We start from the raw sequence: 17019 nt of genomic DNA, 5'->3' as shown, positions 1-17019 counted from the left end.
CCGGACGCTTGTTTCCAAAGGACTGCCATGCACACTCCCCATGCTGGATCCGACTCGTCCGAGTCGCGGAACAAGAACAGCCAACCAGTCTCTGACTTGGAAGGTTGCTTCTCAAAAACGTTATTGTCATCACACAAAGCTCTTGAGCTCTCACCGTAAGTCTCACCGACAACTTGGCCGGACTTGGAACCACGACAACAGTCAGCTTTCTGGTTTTCTTTTCATTCATGGACAGCGCAATCAGTGCTTTCAAAACCGCAACAGCCTAGGTCAAAGGACAGGACGCCAAATGGATTTTCATTGCTCACCGGTCTACCTGTGGATTTTACCGCTTTCTGTCAGCTTAACTGGAGAGGACCGGAACCAGATAAATCGACACCGTGGACATGGTCTCTACGCGAATGGACTTGTCATCGCCACTTGGAATTTCTCCTTTTCTCATACACGGACGCCCTGACAACTACATGACTGGACACACTCGACCCAACATGACGGCACTGTATTCTCGATCTCCTGGACGCTGTCCATCCATGCACGAATTGATGCCTGTGTATTGACGACAATGCGACACATTCACCCTTCTCTGGAGTTTAAACCGACAACTGGGTCGAGCTATCAACCTGGCTCGATCGTGCACGAATGCCCTTGGATCACCCCAATTGTCACTCAAGCCGAGGAACGGATTGCCCTTGATCATGACTGGATTTTTCTTTCTGGCTCCTAGCCAATCAATTCGTTGTCTCTTTCCAGGCCGGAACTCGACATCTCCACGCTCAGTTTGGTTTGTGACCATCATCCCCTGTGACAAACCGTAGGGCTCTCAACTAACACTCAACGCTGCAGGTTCAAAGTTGTGCCATCTGATGCCATTTCCTTGGTCTTTCCTCAGACTTGCATCATGCCAAAAGTGGTTGAACAGCACACTAACTCTACCCAGCGACTACAGCTTTGCTCAGCCCAACATGCTTCCCTCCAATGCTTCCGGGATGTTTTCCTTTTGTCAAACAGGACCAGCGGACCTGGCGGGTTCGTCCTGGGACGCGACAGTTGAAGGATCACAGAACTTCCCTGAGCTCGCAGATGCTGCGGACTACTACACTGGAGAAACCGAGGATTTCGTTCTTCCCTTTGGCCAGAACACCCCCAAACCGGACCACTTGGATGCCGCGGATGACTTTCAGGCCAGGTGGGCTCCTTCCGTCGCAGTCGAGAGCAAGGCTCTGAAGGCGGAGCCCATGCGGAGAGGGACTTCGCGCAGCTCCACGGGGAGCCACAAGAACAGGAGCACCAAGATCTCCGCCCAGTCAGTCAAGAAGAACCGGTCAAGAGTCCAGACAATTCTGTCTCAGACATCTTCGCAGATGTCCAAGCTTGACATGTCAGGTAATGCTTCGGCCTACGCCCAGGGCCGCATCATGGACGTGCCGCAGTATCTTGCTCAGGACCTGGACACTCTCTCTGTTTCGCCTCAGGTGAACGGCGCTGCCTTCTACCAGGGGCTCGTGGGTTTCGCGGACGGACTTCCCTACACTGGAGACCTCGGCGCTGCCATGGCCCAGCATGTGAACCCCCAGATCTTCGATGCCGGCCTCATCGCCGCTTCCCCGCATTCGTGGGGCTCGCTGAGCCCTGTCGATTCGCGCTTGTCTTCCCCCGGACTGCAGGACGGCTCAGACGATGTCTGGTCTGCCGCACAATCCGCCTCTTCGCCCGGAGACAGCCAGAACTCGAACTCGCCGGTGCTGCCCGGCCAGTCGCCCAGGTAAGCTATGCTCTCCAACACCATGTTAACGCAGTATTTCTTACGCATTTGGCACCGCAGGTTGAGCCGCAAGCTGGATTCGCAATATGTCACCACTGAGGACCTCCACGGAAACATGATGCCCGCCATGGGCGAGGATGGTTTTGCCCTGCCCCACTCTGCCTTCGGCTCTCGCCGTCTGAGCGGCGAGGGCGAGTCTGCCCGTGACCACTACCTTTACAAGAACGCGTTCCCCCACGCGGACGGCCTCTTCCACTGCCCATGGGAGGGCCAGGCGAGCTGCAACCACAAGCCCGAGAAGCTCAAGTGCAACTACGAGTAAGGGCAACTGCCTCCCCAACCCCTGGCTTCAGTGACTGACCCCATTGCAGCAAATTCGTGGACTCCCACCTCAAGCCTTACCGCTGCAAGGTTGAGGGCTGCCAAAATGCCCGGTTTTCTTCTACCGCCTGCCTCCTCCGTCATGAGCGTGAGGCCCATGCCATGCACGGCCACGGAGAGAAGCCTTACCTGTGCACCTACGAGGGCTGTGAACGCTCCATCGCCGGCCATGGTTTCCCCCGGCAATGGAACCTGAGGGACCACATGAGGCGCGTGCACAACGACAACGGCACCACTGCCCAGCCCGCCTCTCCTCCCCCTTCGGGAGCCACCACGTCGAGGGGACGGAAGAGGAAGAGTGACGCCGCGGAGAAGCAGCACAACCAGGACAAGCCCAGCTCTCGGAAGTCCTCCAAGGCTGCGGCGGAGTCGGCAGCCCAGGCTCAGAAGCAGCCCGAGCCTGTCGCCCACCCCGAGCTTGACCAGTGGTACGAGCACCAGAAGTCGCTCCAGACCTTCCTCCAGGGATGCGTCCAGCCGGACGATGCGCAGACTCTCCAGTACATCAAGGATGCCCAGGAGCACCTTAACGCCATGGGAAAGATCTCGCATGGCCTCATCCAGGGATCGCGCCGCTCGTGGAGGGGTTGAATACTGTAAGCTTCTATCCTCCATGACCAGTATGGCATTTCGCTAATCCGTGTTGCAGCATGGACCCATTTACCATGTAGACACGCTGTGTCAGACATGACGGTCTGCAAGTGCAGATTCCCTTGCTACCTAGGCATCTCCGAGACGCCGTTGGACAGTGAGGAGATAGGATCTCGCGGCCTACCCATGGCCGCGCCCAAACACGGCACCAGCCGTACCCCGGATGGGATGTCGAGCCGAGGCCGACACCCGGGGCTAAGTCTGGCCCTGGATGTGGATGGGTCAAGACTTGGAGTATGCCGCTTGGAGACTTGCAGAGCAAGCTACCATTGTGCTGCTCTTGTCGGATGTGGACACGGGGACTTGTCAGTTGGACGGAGAGGAGTGGATGGAGGCGGAAGAAAGCCAAAAAGAAGAAAAAAAAGAAAAAGGAAAAAAGATAAAAATGTAAAGGAGCCATAAATTGGTTTCCTGATGGTACAGTCCACGTCTACGATACGGGGCAATTGGGAGGAAGGCTACGGGTTACGACTTTACGACTGATGACATTCGCTCTTTTTGACTTTTCTTTGTTTTGGGATATCCGGTTTGCAGTTAGACTAGGTACTTTGGAAGTTTGGTTCTTGAATTCTTGGACACTTGGCGTTTGGTGGGATAAGATATTGTAGCCTCAAGGCAGCACACATAACGACGAACATGAGCACTTTTAACAATTATTCCAAGCCTCTAAGCTCCGAACCCCATGTGTTGGGAGACGTGGGAGGATAGGTGAATGGGGGTTGAGTGGCCCTGACGGGGAACTGGGTGCGTTGGTGTTGATGGAGTGATGGTAAATTAAAGGGCCAACCTTGACAAGGCCGGGCGGTTGAGATGTTGAGTAAGTTTGATGATTGTTGGAAGCGTTCCGGCAGAGCAGCATGAGACCAATGTGAGAACTGAAATGGCGGATGTTATCACTCCTAACACTAGTCACCGAAGAGAAAACTCGAGCGCGGCTAAGATCTGCCCTGGGGTTATCCTATCCACCTATCTATCAACCTACATTCTCCCCCCTCTGCCCGATTACCTCCTTTTCACGCTCCAAACACACCAACAAACACCCCCTTCCCATCACCGGACAGGAAGTAAACAAGAACTGAACCCTCCTCATCCATCCCTCACATTCCCACCCCAGCTCTATCCCAATCCGTTCATCACCACTCATTTCCTCAAGCCCCCCTATCCCAACTAACTCGCACCCCCGCCCCCCCCCCCCCTCTTAATTTATATACCCATTTAGCGAGGCAGCAGATCCTCCCCCGGCACGATGGTGCCGTTCTCGATGGCGGCCCGGTGCGCGCGCGCCACCATGCCGTACGCCGGCATGTACCGGTCGATGAAGGGGAACACCTCGGCGGCGCCGGGCGTGTGCCGCCAGTCCCGCATCAGGTCGCAGATGATGGCGAAGAGGGAGACGACGTTCACGCCCGCGCGCATCATTTGGTCGTTGGCGATGTCGCGGATCTGGTGTTGGGGGGGTGTCAGTTTTGGGGGTGGGGGAGGGGGGTTGGGGTTGAGGGCGGGATGGGAGAAAGGGGGTGGACTGGGGAGGGGGAACTTGGGAAAAGGGGAGGGGAGTGGGAGGGGACTGACCTCCTTGGTGGTGGTGCCGCTAGCCTCGAGGTTCGCCCAGACGGAGTAGCCCTCGGCGCGGAGCGAGCGGGCTAGGAAGGCGGTGCCTTGGCTCACGGTCAGTATGTTGACGAGATAACTGATGGCCAGGGGTGTACGTACAAACATCAGTGACAATGCCGGCAATAATGATCTGCTTGCGGCCGGTGGCCTTGATGGCATCGCGGAATTCCGAGTTGTCCCACGCATTGACCTCGCCCTCACGCTTGATGAGAGGGGCGTCGGGGTACATGTCGAGGATCTCCTGGGGCAGGGGACCGTTCGGGCCTGGGGACAAGGTTAGCTGGTCCCGGAAGGCGCAGAATGGTAGGGTGACACAAACCGATCTCGGTTGAGGTGGTCATGATAACGGGCAGATCCTTGAAGAGAGAGCCGAGGCTCGCGTGGGCGATCATGTTGTCACGGTAAAGAGTGGCATCTAGGCCATAGTCAGCAGTGGATCAGCGAAATTCTGGAGCGGGCTGCTGCGTACCCCAATCGCGGGCCACACTGTAAAGACCCTCTTGCATGTCGAGAACCACGAGCACCTAGGCAAGTCAGCGGGGGCTTCTCGGGGCGGTGGCGGCAACCATACGGAGTCGTTCTTGGAGAGCCTTTCGAACGGGAAGCCTGTGCTTGAGTTAGCCATGTGCCTGCCACGAGCTGGCGTGGTCCTTCTCACTGTCAGCGATGGCGGTGCCGACCATGAGGCCGGCAGAAAGCAGGGCGGCAGTGAACTTCATGTTGACGGGTCGATGGGGTGTACTCGTGTTGGACTGGAACTGTGGTACTGGTGGATGGCTGCTGTGCTGTGACCTGGTTTCGAGAAGCAGAAGTGCGTTGTCGATGGCGCCTTATATACACGATTTCCGTACAGTCCCCCTCTAGTCCTATCCACTCTTCACGCCCAAAATGATACCGGCATAGAACTCGCCCATCCCTTAGCTGCATCGCGAACCCCGTCCGACCCAGCCATCCAGCCCATCCAGACCATCCAGACCATCCAGACCATCCCACGAGGAGAGATCTTCGCCGAAGAGCCCCCTTCCTCCTTCCTTGTCCTTCCTATTCCGCCGTATTCCCGCCGCCGACCATCCTCGTGCCTCCAGCCGACCCTCACCATCACCCCCAGCCATAGCATCGAGTCCTGAGGTGAGCATGCCGTGAACAATGGCTCAGCATTGGCTAATCAGTCCTAATCAGTCCTCATCAATCCTCCTCAATCCTCATCAATCCTCATCAAAGTCATGAATCATGAGTGGCGACCAGTTGCGTCGTTGATGTTGCAGTCACCATGCAGCATGCCTGCAGTGTACCGAAGCGAGGGCCGCCATGATCGCCGCTGTAAACCCCCCGTGTTGGGCGAGGCTGGCAATATCTCCCACCAAGTGTTCTGTGGTTTGGTGGTGCAAAAGGCGGCGACGACGTGGTGGTGAGCGGGCCTGTTGTGATGAGCCTGACTAAGGCAGAGGTCCGTTTCTCCACGCAGTAGCCTTGGCGGTGGGGTTATGTCAGCGATTGCAAGCACCCTCCGCACACGCAAATGCTGTCCAAGCGCCGATGGAACGTGCTTCGCGATGGCTGATTCAGCGCCCTGGCTGTTCCGGACCTGTTTTCCCTGCATGTTCTTGGCGTTTTCGTATTACAGAGACATTTGCAAGCTGGAGGTATCCTGGCGTTCCAAAGAACATCGTTTATATTGCTCCTTTATCCGCCGATGTCTTCGTAACAGGTGGGTGAAGGTGATGTCCAGCCCTAACCCTCTTGAATATCCATGACCTCGCATCATGCAACACCCCACTCCCCGACTCCCCCACTCTTCCGACAGAGCATTCATCCTCGCCAAGAGTTGCCCTCTGGGCACTGAAGAAGACTCGAGTTTGAGAATCGGGTCTTGGTCTCCCTCCCTCTCTTTAAACAAGTTTTTATGTTCTGGGGCTGTTCTTACTGCCATAACCGGCGGATATTGTTCGAGGTGTCGCCAAGATGGGGCTCCGCAGAAAGATGCGACATGTCTGAGAGCTCCCTGAAACGCAGAGCAACTCCTGTCAAAGCTGGGTGACTGCTTGAGCTTTCAGCTGAATGTTTCGCCCTGCTCCCAGCCCGTAATAAATGCCCACTCAATCCACCGACACAGTAGTGATCGGCGTGAAATGGCCGGGATGACATCCACGCCACATGTTTTGGACGGCGGCAGCTTCGAAACAAACACGCTCGGAGCAAACGTTCGCTGGGACAGTTGGGACAATTTAAGACGGTTGGGACGGCTCCCGAGTCTGTTCGCCAAAGGATTAAACTTGGCTATCGCTTGTCGCCACTAGACTCGGTTGGACTTAGCCTCAAATTGACAACACTTGTCGAAGTCTTTCGAACCTCACGATCATTTGGGTCAATCAAGAATAGTTTCCGAGCATCTCGAGCAAGAATGCACCCCTGTTGTCGTGCTTTCAGTGCTGCTCAGTGATCTCTCTTATCTCAACTACCGGGCACCGCAGCCCCTTATTCCAACCCCGCCTTTACCATGAGGAAATCGTTACATTTCCTTGTCCTTTTTGCCAGATCACTGTTGGCCCACAGTGACCTAGGTCAGACCGAAATATATGGACTTGGGACTTCGTTGATACCATCAGGCGATCTGGTCTGCCTTGTTGATCTCAAACATGAAGTCAAACATGATGAAGTGGTAAGGACGAAAACCCACCCACGTTGGAGCCCGTGTTGACCAGATACAGCAGTGTCAGGACGGGAATTGCGACAGGTCAGAACAGCATGTTTGGACACACTCATCGCCATGCTTCCAAGGCGACCACGCAGAGCAACCGATCTGCGTCTTCACCAACACACGCTTCGCCGACGGCAGGGGCATCTCGCTGGTGACAACACCCAAACGCGCCAGTTACCTCGCATCAAGTCCCGCCTTCACCAACCCCGAATCCGTCCACGGCATCAACCAAGACCTCCACCCGACCGTCCCCACCAAGTACGAGATGCGCCACATCCCCGGCAAGGGCATGGGCCTGATCGCGACCGCACCCATCCCGCGCGGCGAGCAGATCATGGCCAACACGGCCTCGCTGATGATCGACTACCGCGCCTTCAACGAACTCACCCGGGAGCAATACACCGCCCTACAAGCCCACGCAGTCGCACGCCTCCCCCCCGACCACGCCGCCGCCATCCTCGCCCTCTCCCCCGACGCCACTACCAATAACAACAACAACTCCACCACCCGCGCCGACCTCATCGACGCCATCGCCGCCACCAACGGCTTCGACATCGACCCGACCCCCACCGACCCCGACCAGCACCACAGCTTCTTCGTGCTCTTCCCCGCCATCGCCCGCATGAACCACGACTGCCGCCCGAGCGCCGAGTACCGCTACACGCCCCCCCACCTCGCCCAAGTCGTTGTCGCGGCGCGGGATATCCTCCCCGGCGAGGAGCTCACGCTGAGCTACATCAACCCGCTGATGGTGCGGGCGCGGCGGGTGGGGCGGCTGAAGAAGAACTGGGGGTTTGAATGCGGGTGTGCGTTGTGCGCCCTGGAGGGGGCCAGGCGGAGGGCGGCGGATGGGAGGGTGGAGAGGATTGCGGAGGTGAGGCGGGAGTTGGCGGTGTGGCCGGAGGAAGGGGAGGTTAGGGGCCGGACGGGGCGGGCGTCGCCTGAGATGGGGGAGCTGTTGGTGGGGTTGTATGAGATGGAGCGGTTGTGGGGGTCGATGCATGAGGCGTACGCGATGGCGGCGCTGGAGTTTAGTGGGGTCGGGGATGCGTGGACGGCGGTGAGGTATGCGAGTCTGGGGCTGGAGTGGGGGATTCCGATGCTGGGGGAGGAGGATGAGGAGGTGGAGGAGTTGAGGAGTCTGGCGGAGGATCCGTGGGGGCATTGGAGTTGGATGAAGAGGGTGGTGGGTGAGGAGGGGGAGGGGGAGGGGAGGGTATAGGGGGGGTTGGGTAGAGGGTTGGTAGATCTCAGCTATACTCGACCTATATGTATATCTTGGACATCCAGTATATCGTCATCTCTGTACTTTTGCATGTGTCGTTGAACGTTGTGTTCCTGCTGGGCTTAGCGCACTTCCCAGCCTGGTAGGTATGGTGCACATCACACTGCCTATTCGGGCAACGTTTATCCATAGCCTCATTCTCCAACTTCGCAGCCATGGAATTAATTCATCGACACACGGCTACTTTCTGCGATGTTGGCTTTCTGAACGTTTGATCTCCTGGTTACTATGCAACGAGCTGATTCGCGTAATTGAGCCTTGGAGTTTACGTACACGCATCAGCTGTTGTGTTGGCTTCTCACATTTGCACAAGCTCACCGGGCATTTAAAAGCTGTGCACAATACAGCCTCCGCAGCTTCTACTACCTTAGTGTTCCAAGAGTACATGTACCTGTGGGACAATGAGTAAGGTACGAGCGTACCTAGAAATAGTTGGCCTGAGGATAACTTCTCAACGTTATCATGCCCATCTGAGCCATTGGATGCCAAAATGTTGAGACAATCCAAGCAGGCCAGGCCTGTTGGAGGAAGCGACAAGGTGGAGTGCGGGGTACAGTGATGTCAGAGCCTAGAACCACCCGCGCTCCTCCATCCCACTGGATCCAGCCCCCATCGTCCCCTTTCTGTGTAGCCTCTGCAAACTGCATCACAAACAACCTATATACGCCAAAACAGTCCGTACCATGGCTGCCGAACCTCCCAAACCCGATCCTGCAAAGGCGATCGAAGCCATCCGCGAAGCACGCCCGCCCGCGACCGACCGATTCACGTACCTCACTATCGTCGAGACGAACCTCTGCCCCGAAGTGCTCCCGACTCTCAATGAGGTGCTCCAGGATCCGGGGCTCACACAGGAAATAGGGTGGGACTTGGTGTTCAACCTCGTTAGCCTGCCAGGCTCCGAGGAGTGTCTCGAAACGGTCGCGCGGCTGGGTAACCCTCGGGAAGTGATCCTCAAGGTGCTCGAGACGCTGGAGTTGCTAGATAGCGAAAACGGAGAGGACAATGAAGATGGAGAGGAACAAGAGAAACCCGAACCGGCTGTCTCGCCAACCAACAAGTTCATCACCCTCCTCGGCATGCTCGCCATTCTGCACAAGCGCATCAAGACCAAGTACCCCAGCCGCTTCCTCGCGCAGACCCTACACACCGTCTACCGCACCTACCGCCCCACCCAGGAGAGGACGGCATCCGTTCTCAACCTAGTGCACAGTCTGTCCGGCCAGCGGCGGCCCCCACTCCCGAGCCGGAAGTCCAGCGTGAACGTGGCCAATCCGGACCAGACCGGCGACGCTTCCAAGAATGCCCCCGACCCGGAGGCGGACCGGGACGACCGCGAGGACCCGGACGAGACCGACCTGCAGCAGAAGCAGCTGTTGAGCTTCGCGACATGCATCCTAGAGGCGTACGCCAACGGGAACGAGATGGCGTGGGCGGCCCGCCTGCTCGAGTTCTACAACCCGGAGAAGTTAGTGCCTGGGCGGCGGACGTTGATGGCTGCGTTTAGGGAAGAGCAGGAGCTGCTGTCGAGGGACTCGATTGTCGGGAAGCTGGTGGTGAGTATTCCAGTCTCGCTTTCTACCCAGGATACGGAGTCTAACTTACGCAGGCACTCATCGGCGACCTCGGCCTCGACTCATGCTCCAAGGCCTTCATCCACCAGGTCTGCGACGGCCCGATGCACAGCGAACCTCTCGAAGAACCAGACCTCTCCAGCCCGGACAAGATTGCTCTCTCGACCGGCGGCTGCGTCTGCCTGGTAGCCTACTGGGCCTTTTCGTCGACCGTTTTCGACGCCACCCACCCGCAGCCCGAAATGCATGTCTTCCCAGAGCACTTCGCCGTGCTCGACAAGTTCCTCCAAGACGACGCACACTCCCAGATCCAAAACTCGGTCGGCACCATCGAGGCCCTCATCACGATCGGCCTCTGGCTCGAGTCTAACAACCTCGTCTCCACGAACCCGTCCTCCCCGCTCGCCAACCCGGCCGCTTCGCCAGAAGATCCGACCTCGGACTTCATGCGCTACATCCACCTGACAACGCTCATCGCCCTCTACCACCCCTCCATACAGGTCCGCAACGCAGCGAGCGTGCTGGCCGGCCTGGTGCTGCACGCCAACCCAGAAGACGACGACCGCCTCAAAATCCTGGAGGACCTGCTCGAGAACTGCATGTTCGCGACGCTCAAAGCGCGCGCCGTCGCCTGGCTGCGCGAGGAGCTGCTGGCGGCGGTACCTTCCGCACAAAAACAACAACAACAACAACAAAAACCACCACCGAACCTGTTCGCCACCCCGCAGGCGCTCGAAACAGTCCAATACGTCGTCTTCCCCCCGCTCGCCTCCCTCCTCGACCTGCCCACGCTCGGCCTGGTCGAGTACCTGACCGCGAACGCACCGTTCCTGATGCAGGCCGTCAACTTTGCCCTCTTCCTCTGGGGCTCCTCGTCTTCGGGGGCGCCGGAGACCGAGAGCAGGTGGAAGCATGTCCTGCCGGCGAACATGGAGGCCACTGTTCGGGAGCGTTGGCTGGAGCCGTTGAGGGAGGTGGTTGAGAGGGTGGAGAGTGAGCGGGAGAGTGGGGAGCTGGGGAAGGAAGGGGTGGAGTTGGGGCCGTTGGGCGGGGAGTTGGAGGTGCTGAGGGAGAGGATGGGGCGGTTGTGGTTTCGGGGGAGGGATTAGGGAGTGGTTAGGGAGGGGTTAGGGTGAGGTTTATGTGTCGTTGTTAAGGGGGTTGGCATGAGGTTTCTTTTCTGTGTATGTGGATGGTCTTGGGAGAATAGTTATGGAGGGGAGGGGGAGGGGGGTTGGTTCCATCGATTCAGAAGCAGTGGGTTGACACAAGAGATGTGATATATTGCCGCTACAAGGGGCAATCAAAGTAACTATCAAGATGGTCTTGAGATAGGCAGGCCTTCAAAACTATCACCCTCCATCTGTCGAGACCACCCCCCCCCGAATGCATGATATCCATTCTTGGCAACGGTTCTGCCCGATAGGGCCAAGCCGCTAGAGCCGGGGTGTGAGGAGAGAACGTTCCGGCCACTGAACCCCTGTCGCTCGGCGCTGGCTGATGATGTCATTGTAACTTAGAAGCTTGCCGACAGACGCAAAGGGGAGCGGGAAGGAACAAGACAATCCCATTCAAGGTTTTCTTTCCTTTCCAATCGCCAGGTACGCCAAGCAAAGGAAGGGCCTGGGCCATTGTTGAATTTAGGGAACCGGCAGACGGGATAGGGTGGCACTGGTGGTCGACAGGTCCGCCACAACAAACGGCACTTGGCGCTAAACATGGACTCGGCACTACGTCAGGGACACCAGGGCATTTATATGCTACGTCGTAGACTGGGAAGTTGCATTCATTCCATACGAACACACGTCGCACCCTCACCGCCCGCGAACTTTTACCTCATGCGTTAGCTGAGAATCACACTTGCCGATCTCCAACCTATCCAACCCTCAACCCCGAACCCCAACACAGCAAAACCCAACCATCACCATCACCATCACCAACACACAAATAACCTAACCACCCCTCCTCATAATAATAACATCATCACGACGGACGCACCATGTCGGCGCTAACCCCTCCCTCAACGGAGGCGGGCAGCAGCAGCCCCGTGCGCGTCGAAACGGTGACCCACGACGACGGCCGCCAGGTCGCCGTGCTGCGCGACCAGCGCGGCGCCATCATCTACCCGTCCTACGTGCCGCCGTCCACCGAGCCCCCGGGCCCCAGCGCGCCGCTGCCGGCATATCCACCGCAATCCTCGCCATCAACAACAGCAGCAGCAGCAGCACAGCATAGCGTGGCCGGACCGAGCCAGCAGAAGGAACAGGAGCAGGAGGTCGCGCCTGGAGAGGCGAGCGACGAGGTCGCGGTTGGTGTGCAGCCGCAGGCGGGTGGGGGTATGGCGGGGGTGGTGCGGCGGAAGGGGTCGGAGATGGGTGGGGCAGGTGCCGCTGGACAGCAGGATGGGGAGGTGTTGAGCAGTGAATCGTCTTCCTCGTCCGAGTCTGATGACGACGAAGAGGAGGGAGCTGGGCGGAGGAAGACGGCGACGAAACAGCAAAAGAAAAAGGGTCAGCAGAAGAAAAAGGACGACGACGACAGCCGGTTCCGCCGCTTCCACTTCAGCAACGAGCACTACCACACCCGCGGCAAGGTGTCCAAGCGCGACGGCCGCCTGGCCATCTCGCTCAGCGACATGAGCAACACAGGCTACCTGGCCAAGGCGCTGGGCACTGCAGCGCGCAAGATGGCGCCGCTGGCAAAGCTCACCGAGGAGGCGACCAAGGAGGGAGCCGAAAAGGCAAAACACCCAGCAAAACCCCCGACCCATCCACCCCCCTCACCCACCACCACCACACCCATCGACCACCAACCCCCACCGCGCCTCAACATCGTCATCATGGTAATCGGCTCGCGCGGCGACGCGCAGCCCTTCCTGCAGATCGCGCGGCTGCTACACACGCAGCACGGACACCGGGTGCGGATCGCGACGCACCCGGCGTTCCGGTCCTTCGTGCAGGACGACTGCCCCGGGGTGGAGTTCTTCTCGGTGGGCGGGGACCCGTCGGAGCTGATGTCCTTCATGGTCAAGAACCCCGGCATGATCCCGACGCTGGAGACGGTGCGGGCGGGGGACGTGGGCCGGCGCCGCGCCAGCATGGCCCGCATGTTCCGCGGCTTCTGGCGCGCGTGCATCAACGCGACCGACGACGAGGCCGACCCCCGCAACGTGCGCATGATGGGCGAGCGGGATCCGTTCGTCGCCGATGCGATTATTGCGAACCCGCCGAGCTTTGCGCATATCCATTGTGCTGAGGCGCTGGGGATCCCCGTGCATCTGATGTTTACGTTCCCGTATACCCCCACCCAGGCGTTCCCGCACCCGCTGGCGAGTATCAAGAGGTCGAATGTTGACCCGGGCTATACCAACTGGATCTCGTACCCGCTGGTCGAGATGATGGTGTGGCAGGGCCTGGGAGATTTGGTGAATGAGTTTCGTGTGCGCACGCTCGGGCTGGATCCGGTGGTATGTGGTCTCCCCAGTCCTCCTCCCAAAGACATAGCTGACATTGGGTGTTTAGTCCACTCTATGGGCACCGGGAACGGCCTATCGGCTGCATGTACCGTTCACCTACCTCTGGAGCCCAGGATTAATCCCGAAACCACCAGACTGGGGCGACGAGGTAGACGTGGCAGGGTTCGTGTTTCTGGATCTGGCGTCGTCGTTTGACCCGCCCAAAGAGCTTGTAAAGTTCTTAGAGGAGGGTGACGAGCCGCCAGTGTATATCGGGTTCGGGTCGATCGTGGTGGACGACGCGGACCGGTTCACAAACATGATCTTCGACGCGGTTAAAAAGGCCGGGGTGAGGGCGCTCGTGTCGAAGGGGTGGGGCGGGCTGGGCGGCGACAGCCTCGACGTTCCGGACGGCGTGTTCATGCTCGACAACACCCCGCACGACTGGCTGTTTCCGAGAGTTCGGGCCTGCGTGATCCATGGCGGGGCCGGCACGACCGCCATCGCGCTCAAGTGCGGCAAGCCGACCATGATCGTGCCCTTCTTCGGCGACCAGCATTTCTGGGGCAGCATGGTTGGGAGCGCGGGCGCGGGGCCGGATCCCGTGCCATATAAGCACTTGACGGCGGAGAAGCTGGCTGAAGGGATCAAGTACTGTCTCACTGACGACGCGAGGAAGGCGGTCGGGAAGATCGCCAAGGATATTGAAGAAGAGGGGGACGGGGCCGAGAACGCATGTCGGGCGTTTCATAGGGGGCTGGTGTTGCAGGGGACTCGGTCGATGAGATGCGCCATCCTACCTGACCGGGTAGCTGTGTGGCAGATGAAGAAGACGAGGTTGAGGTTGAGTGCGGTGGCGGCCGATATGCTGGTGGAAAAGGGGCTGTTGTCGTGGAAGAAGTTGCACTTGTTAAGGCACAACGAGTGGAACGACTTTGAAGGGCCAGGTGAGCCATTGACAGGGGCGGCTGGGTCGTTGATGAGTTCGGTAGGGAATGTTTTCAGTGGCGTTGGAAAGGTGCCGTATCGGATTGGAAAGGGTGCGAAGAAAAGGAGAGAAAAGAGAAAGCAGAAGGAAGAGAGGGATAAGGAAGACTCTGATTCAGAGCCTAAACAGAACTCGGGAGATTCAAGACCCGACGATTCTCAGCAAAACGACTCCAACGAGGAAGTCCCTCACGTCGAAACGACAACGACGCATGCGATGAACCGGCAAACGACAGCGTCCACAACCGGCACTGGTCCTGTGGAAGATGTGGCTCGCCAGGTGGGCCGCGGGGCGGCCAAATCGGCATCTGCCCTCGCGCGCACCCCGGTTGACCTAATTCAGAGTCTTGCCCAAGGCTTCCACAATGCGCCTCGCCTCTACGGGGACGACACGGTCCGCCGCCCGACGCGGGTGACGGGGATGAAGTCCGGGTTGCGGGCCGCTCGGCGTGAGTTTGCGTACGGGATATACGACGGGTGGACTGGCGTCGTCCGTCTTCCGGTGCGGGGAGCCCGCGACGACGGCCTACGCGGTTTCATCCCGGGCGTGGGTATGGGCCTTACCGGGTTCGTCCTGAAGAACATTGCCGCTCTTATCGGACCGGTGGGTTATACCTTGCAGGGGGTCGTGAAGCAGGCCGAGAGGCGACGGCAGCCTATCAAGTATATCAGGAGAGCAAGAGTCGTGCAAGGGAAAAGAGAAGGGGCCCTCCTGTCCGAGGACGAGAGGAGAGAGAAGGCGAATGAGGCTGTGGCCGGATGGAGGCTGATGAGGCAGTTGTGGGAAGAAATGAACCGGGCGGAGAGAAAGGAACAGAAGGGTTTTGGAGGGAGGTTAAGCAGCAACGCGAGAAAGCTGAGGAAAAGCAGGGAGTGGGATGTGGTGTTCGAGAACGTGGGCGTGGCACAAAGGGCAATGGATAGCCTGAAGAAGGGGGATGGACTCGATAGTGTCCTAGGAAAGGGGAGTGTTGCCGTGGCCGAGCCGAACCCGGTCTCGCCGACGGAAGTAAACGACAACGACAATGGTTCTTCCACCCTCGCGGACAAGGACCCGCCTAGTTCGCCGTACGACTCGGGACATGGCATCCCAGCCGACGATGTTTTGGCCAAACCGGCACCGGACGGCAATGGGACAGAGGACGAGAATCCCTTCTCGGCCACCACCCCCGCCATCGCGGAGAACAAGGCTGAGAACAGGCAGACCATGGCGGCGCTCGGTATCCAAGCCTCCACTTGATCTTCAGCCCGCGGCTAGCCACGCCATGTGTTCATGTCTGTACCGTCTAACTTTTGAGACGGCGGCCAGCATCGCGGCTGGGGTTGCTGTGCCTCCCTCAGCCGAAACATCAGGGGTGCCACATGGAAGATGCTCTTCGCTGGTGTATCACACGGCGGGAATTGCGGCGAGGCCGACGGCGTTTGGGTTTTGCTTTTGGTGACAAATCCGGAGGGCTGCAGAAGAGCGTCGGTGTTCGGGATGAATTCCGTGTACATACAACCAAGAAAGTAGTGCATAACTCGAGGAGCCGAGTTTGGTTGTGTTGTGCCTGCCTTCCAATGAAAGAGAAATTAATTCTTCGTTTCCGCGCACCTTCCGAATGCAGCTTCAAGAATCGAAATGATTTGTGAGCTTAACGAAAAACACGAAATTGAGCAGAGGAAGGGGACGCGTTCTGAAACCAACGACCTCACATCCATCTTCAAATATTTCTGAAGTTCAGCCGGTTTGTCTTTTGTGAATGTTGATGCGCACCCCGGTTCCCTTGATGGGATGATCTGTGGGATGATCTGCAATCCCAGTTCAGACGGAAACAAGAGATGTGGGCCACTGCAGGCAGATGCTGGTTGTGGGCCCGACCTGTCGCTCACGGGTAACCTAAAATGGTGCCTTGGCAGGAACGTTGAGGTTTGGTCGGGATTTCGAGTCGCCCAGACTGGTGTGAAGGAACTGAATTCCACGATCGGTACGGAGCGAACTCCACTCCGAATTCGTAACTCATTCGCATTTCATACCATAGCGCGCCGGGGGGGGGTTACAAAATGGGCACGGTCAAGATTTTGCATGATCAAAATGACTTTTCCATATGAAAGTACATTCGAAAATGGAAAATAACCACCACGATAAACCTACAGTTGTCACGGCCACTGAGCTGGAAGCACAGGAGTGGGGCGCGGGGCGCCCCGGACCAATCATTAACATGACCAAGGAGCAGTGTGCTCAGTGCGCTCAGCGACTGAGCAGGGGGAGCAGTGTGCTCAGTGTGCTCAGCGACTGAGCAGGGTGAGCAGTGTGCTCAGTGTGCTCAGCAACTGAGCAGACTAAGCACCCAGAAATTAGATAGTATATAGTCACTCGTTCTGGAGAGCTCTGGGAGTTCTCCAGTTAGCAATCACAACTACAGTTCGCTACAAGCTCGAGAGCCTACTGTTGAGACAAGTCTTTGTTGTGCACCCTTTGGCTGCACCGAACCTAAGCACCCTTGAGAGAATACCTTCGACCGATACTGAACCCTAACAGGACGGGTCCAGAGACAGGTTCGTCACAACAGTCGAAATAGTCAAAACCATAAAAAATAGTTTCCAGTAGAAAATAATTTTTTAGCTGGAAAA

General features: G+C 57.9%; 5 protein-coding genes across 5 annotated transcripts; 4 read left to right on the top strand and 1 right to left on the bottom strand.

The window, feature by feature from the left end:
• Positions 1-962: 962 nt before the first annotated feature.
• B0H64DRAFT_417281 (uncharacterized protein) lies at positions 963-2734 on the top strand (the record flags this gene model as incomplete). Its single annotated transcript, XM_062805234.1, has 3 exons — positions 963-1762; positions 1823-2080; positions 2134-2734. 3 exons carry the CDS (start codon positions 963-965, stop codon positions 2732-2734), a joined length of 1659 nt encoding a protein of 552 aa, XP_062659136.1.
• A 1275-nt stretch (positions 2735-4009) lies between these two features.
• B0H64DRAFT_417280 (Isochorismatase-like protein) lies at positions 4010-5033 on the bottom strand (the record flags this gene model as incomplete). The annotated part of the gene is made up of 6 exons (XM_062805233.1): positions 4010-4237; positions 4367-4452; positions 4508-4672; positions 4728-4823; positions 4878-4932; positions 4980-5033. The coding sequence occupies 6 exons, from the start codon at positions 5031-5033 to the stop codon at positions 4010-4012; spliced, it is 684 nt and encodes a 227-aa protein (XP_062659135.1).
• Positions 5034-6905: 1872 nt separating this feature from the next.
• On the top strand, positions 6906-8328 carry B0H64DRAFT_322698 (uncharacterized protein; the record flags this gene model as incomplete). The annotated part of the gene is made up of 2 exons (XM_062800575.1): positions 6906-7049; positions 7117-8328. 2 exons carry the CDS (start codon positions 6906-6908, stop codon positions 8326-8328), a joined length of 1356 nt encoding a protein of 451 aa, XP_062659134.1.
• A 335-nt stretch (positions 8329-8663) lies between these two features.
• On the top strand, positions 8664-11337 carry B0H64DRAFT_395776 (YAP-binding/ALF4/Glomulin). Its single transcript, XM_062803792.1, has 2 exons — positions 8664-9844; positions 9997-11337. The coding sequence occupies exons 1-2, from the start codon at positions 9075-9077 to the stop codon at positions 11072-11074; spliced, it is 1848 nt and encodes a 615-aa protein (XP_062659133.1). The 5' UTR covers positions 8664-9074; the 3' UTR covers positions 11075-11337.
• Positions 11338-11760: 423 nt separating this feature from the next.
• Positions 11761-16047, top strand: B0H64DRAFT_474544 (uncharacterized protein). Its single transcript, XM_062808059.1, has 2 exons — positions 11761-13431; positions 13487-16047. The coding sequence occupies exons 1-2, from the start codon at positions 11965-11967 to the stop codon at positions 15644-15646; spliced, it is 3627 nt and encodes a 1208-aa protein (XP_062659132.1). The 5' UTR covers positions 11761-11964; the 3' UTR covers positions 15647-16047.
• Positions 16048-17019: the final 972 nt, after the last annotated feature.

This window comes from Chaetomium fimeti (genome assembly GCF_033439085.1).
Source record: "Chaetomium fimeti strain CBS 168.71 chromosome Unknown B0H64scaffold_4, whole genome shotgun sequence".
In the NCBI taxonomy this organism is placed as follows: domain Eukaryota; kingdom Fungi; phylum Ascomycota; class Sordariomycetes; order Sordariales; family Chaetomiaceae; genus Chaetomium; species Chaetomium fimeti.
The sequence above is the reverse complement of the archived record's forward strand: the minus strand, read 5'-3'. Positions and strand labels throughout refer to the sequence as shown.

Bases quoted from the DNA above. Each gene is read 5' to 3' on its own strand.
- B0H64DRAFT_395776 (XM_062803792.1), top strand. From the start codon at position 9,075: ATGGCTGCCGAACCTCCCAAACCCGATCCTGCAAAGGCGATCGAAGCC. The intron at 9,845-9,996 runs CTACAACCCGGA...AGTCTAACTTAC, and splicing joins GCGGCCCGCCTGCTCGAGTT to GCAGGCACTCATCGGCGACC.
- B0H64DRAFT_474544 (XM_062808059.1), top strand. From the start codon at position 11,965: ATGTCGGCGCTAACCCCTCCCTCAACGGAGGCGGGCAGCAGCAGCCCC. The intron at 13,432-13,486 runs GTATGTGGTCTC...TTGGGTGTTTAG, and splicing joins CGCTCGGGCTGGATCCGGTG to TCCACTCTATGGGCACCGGG.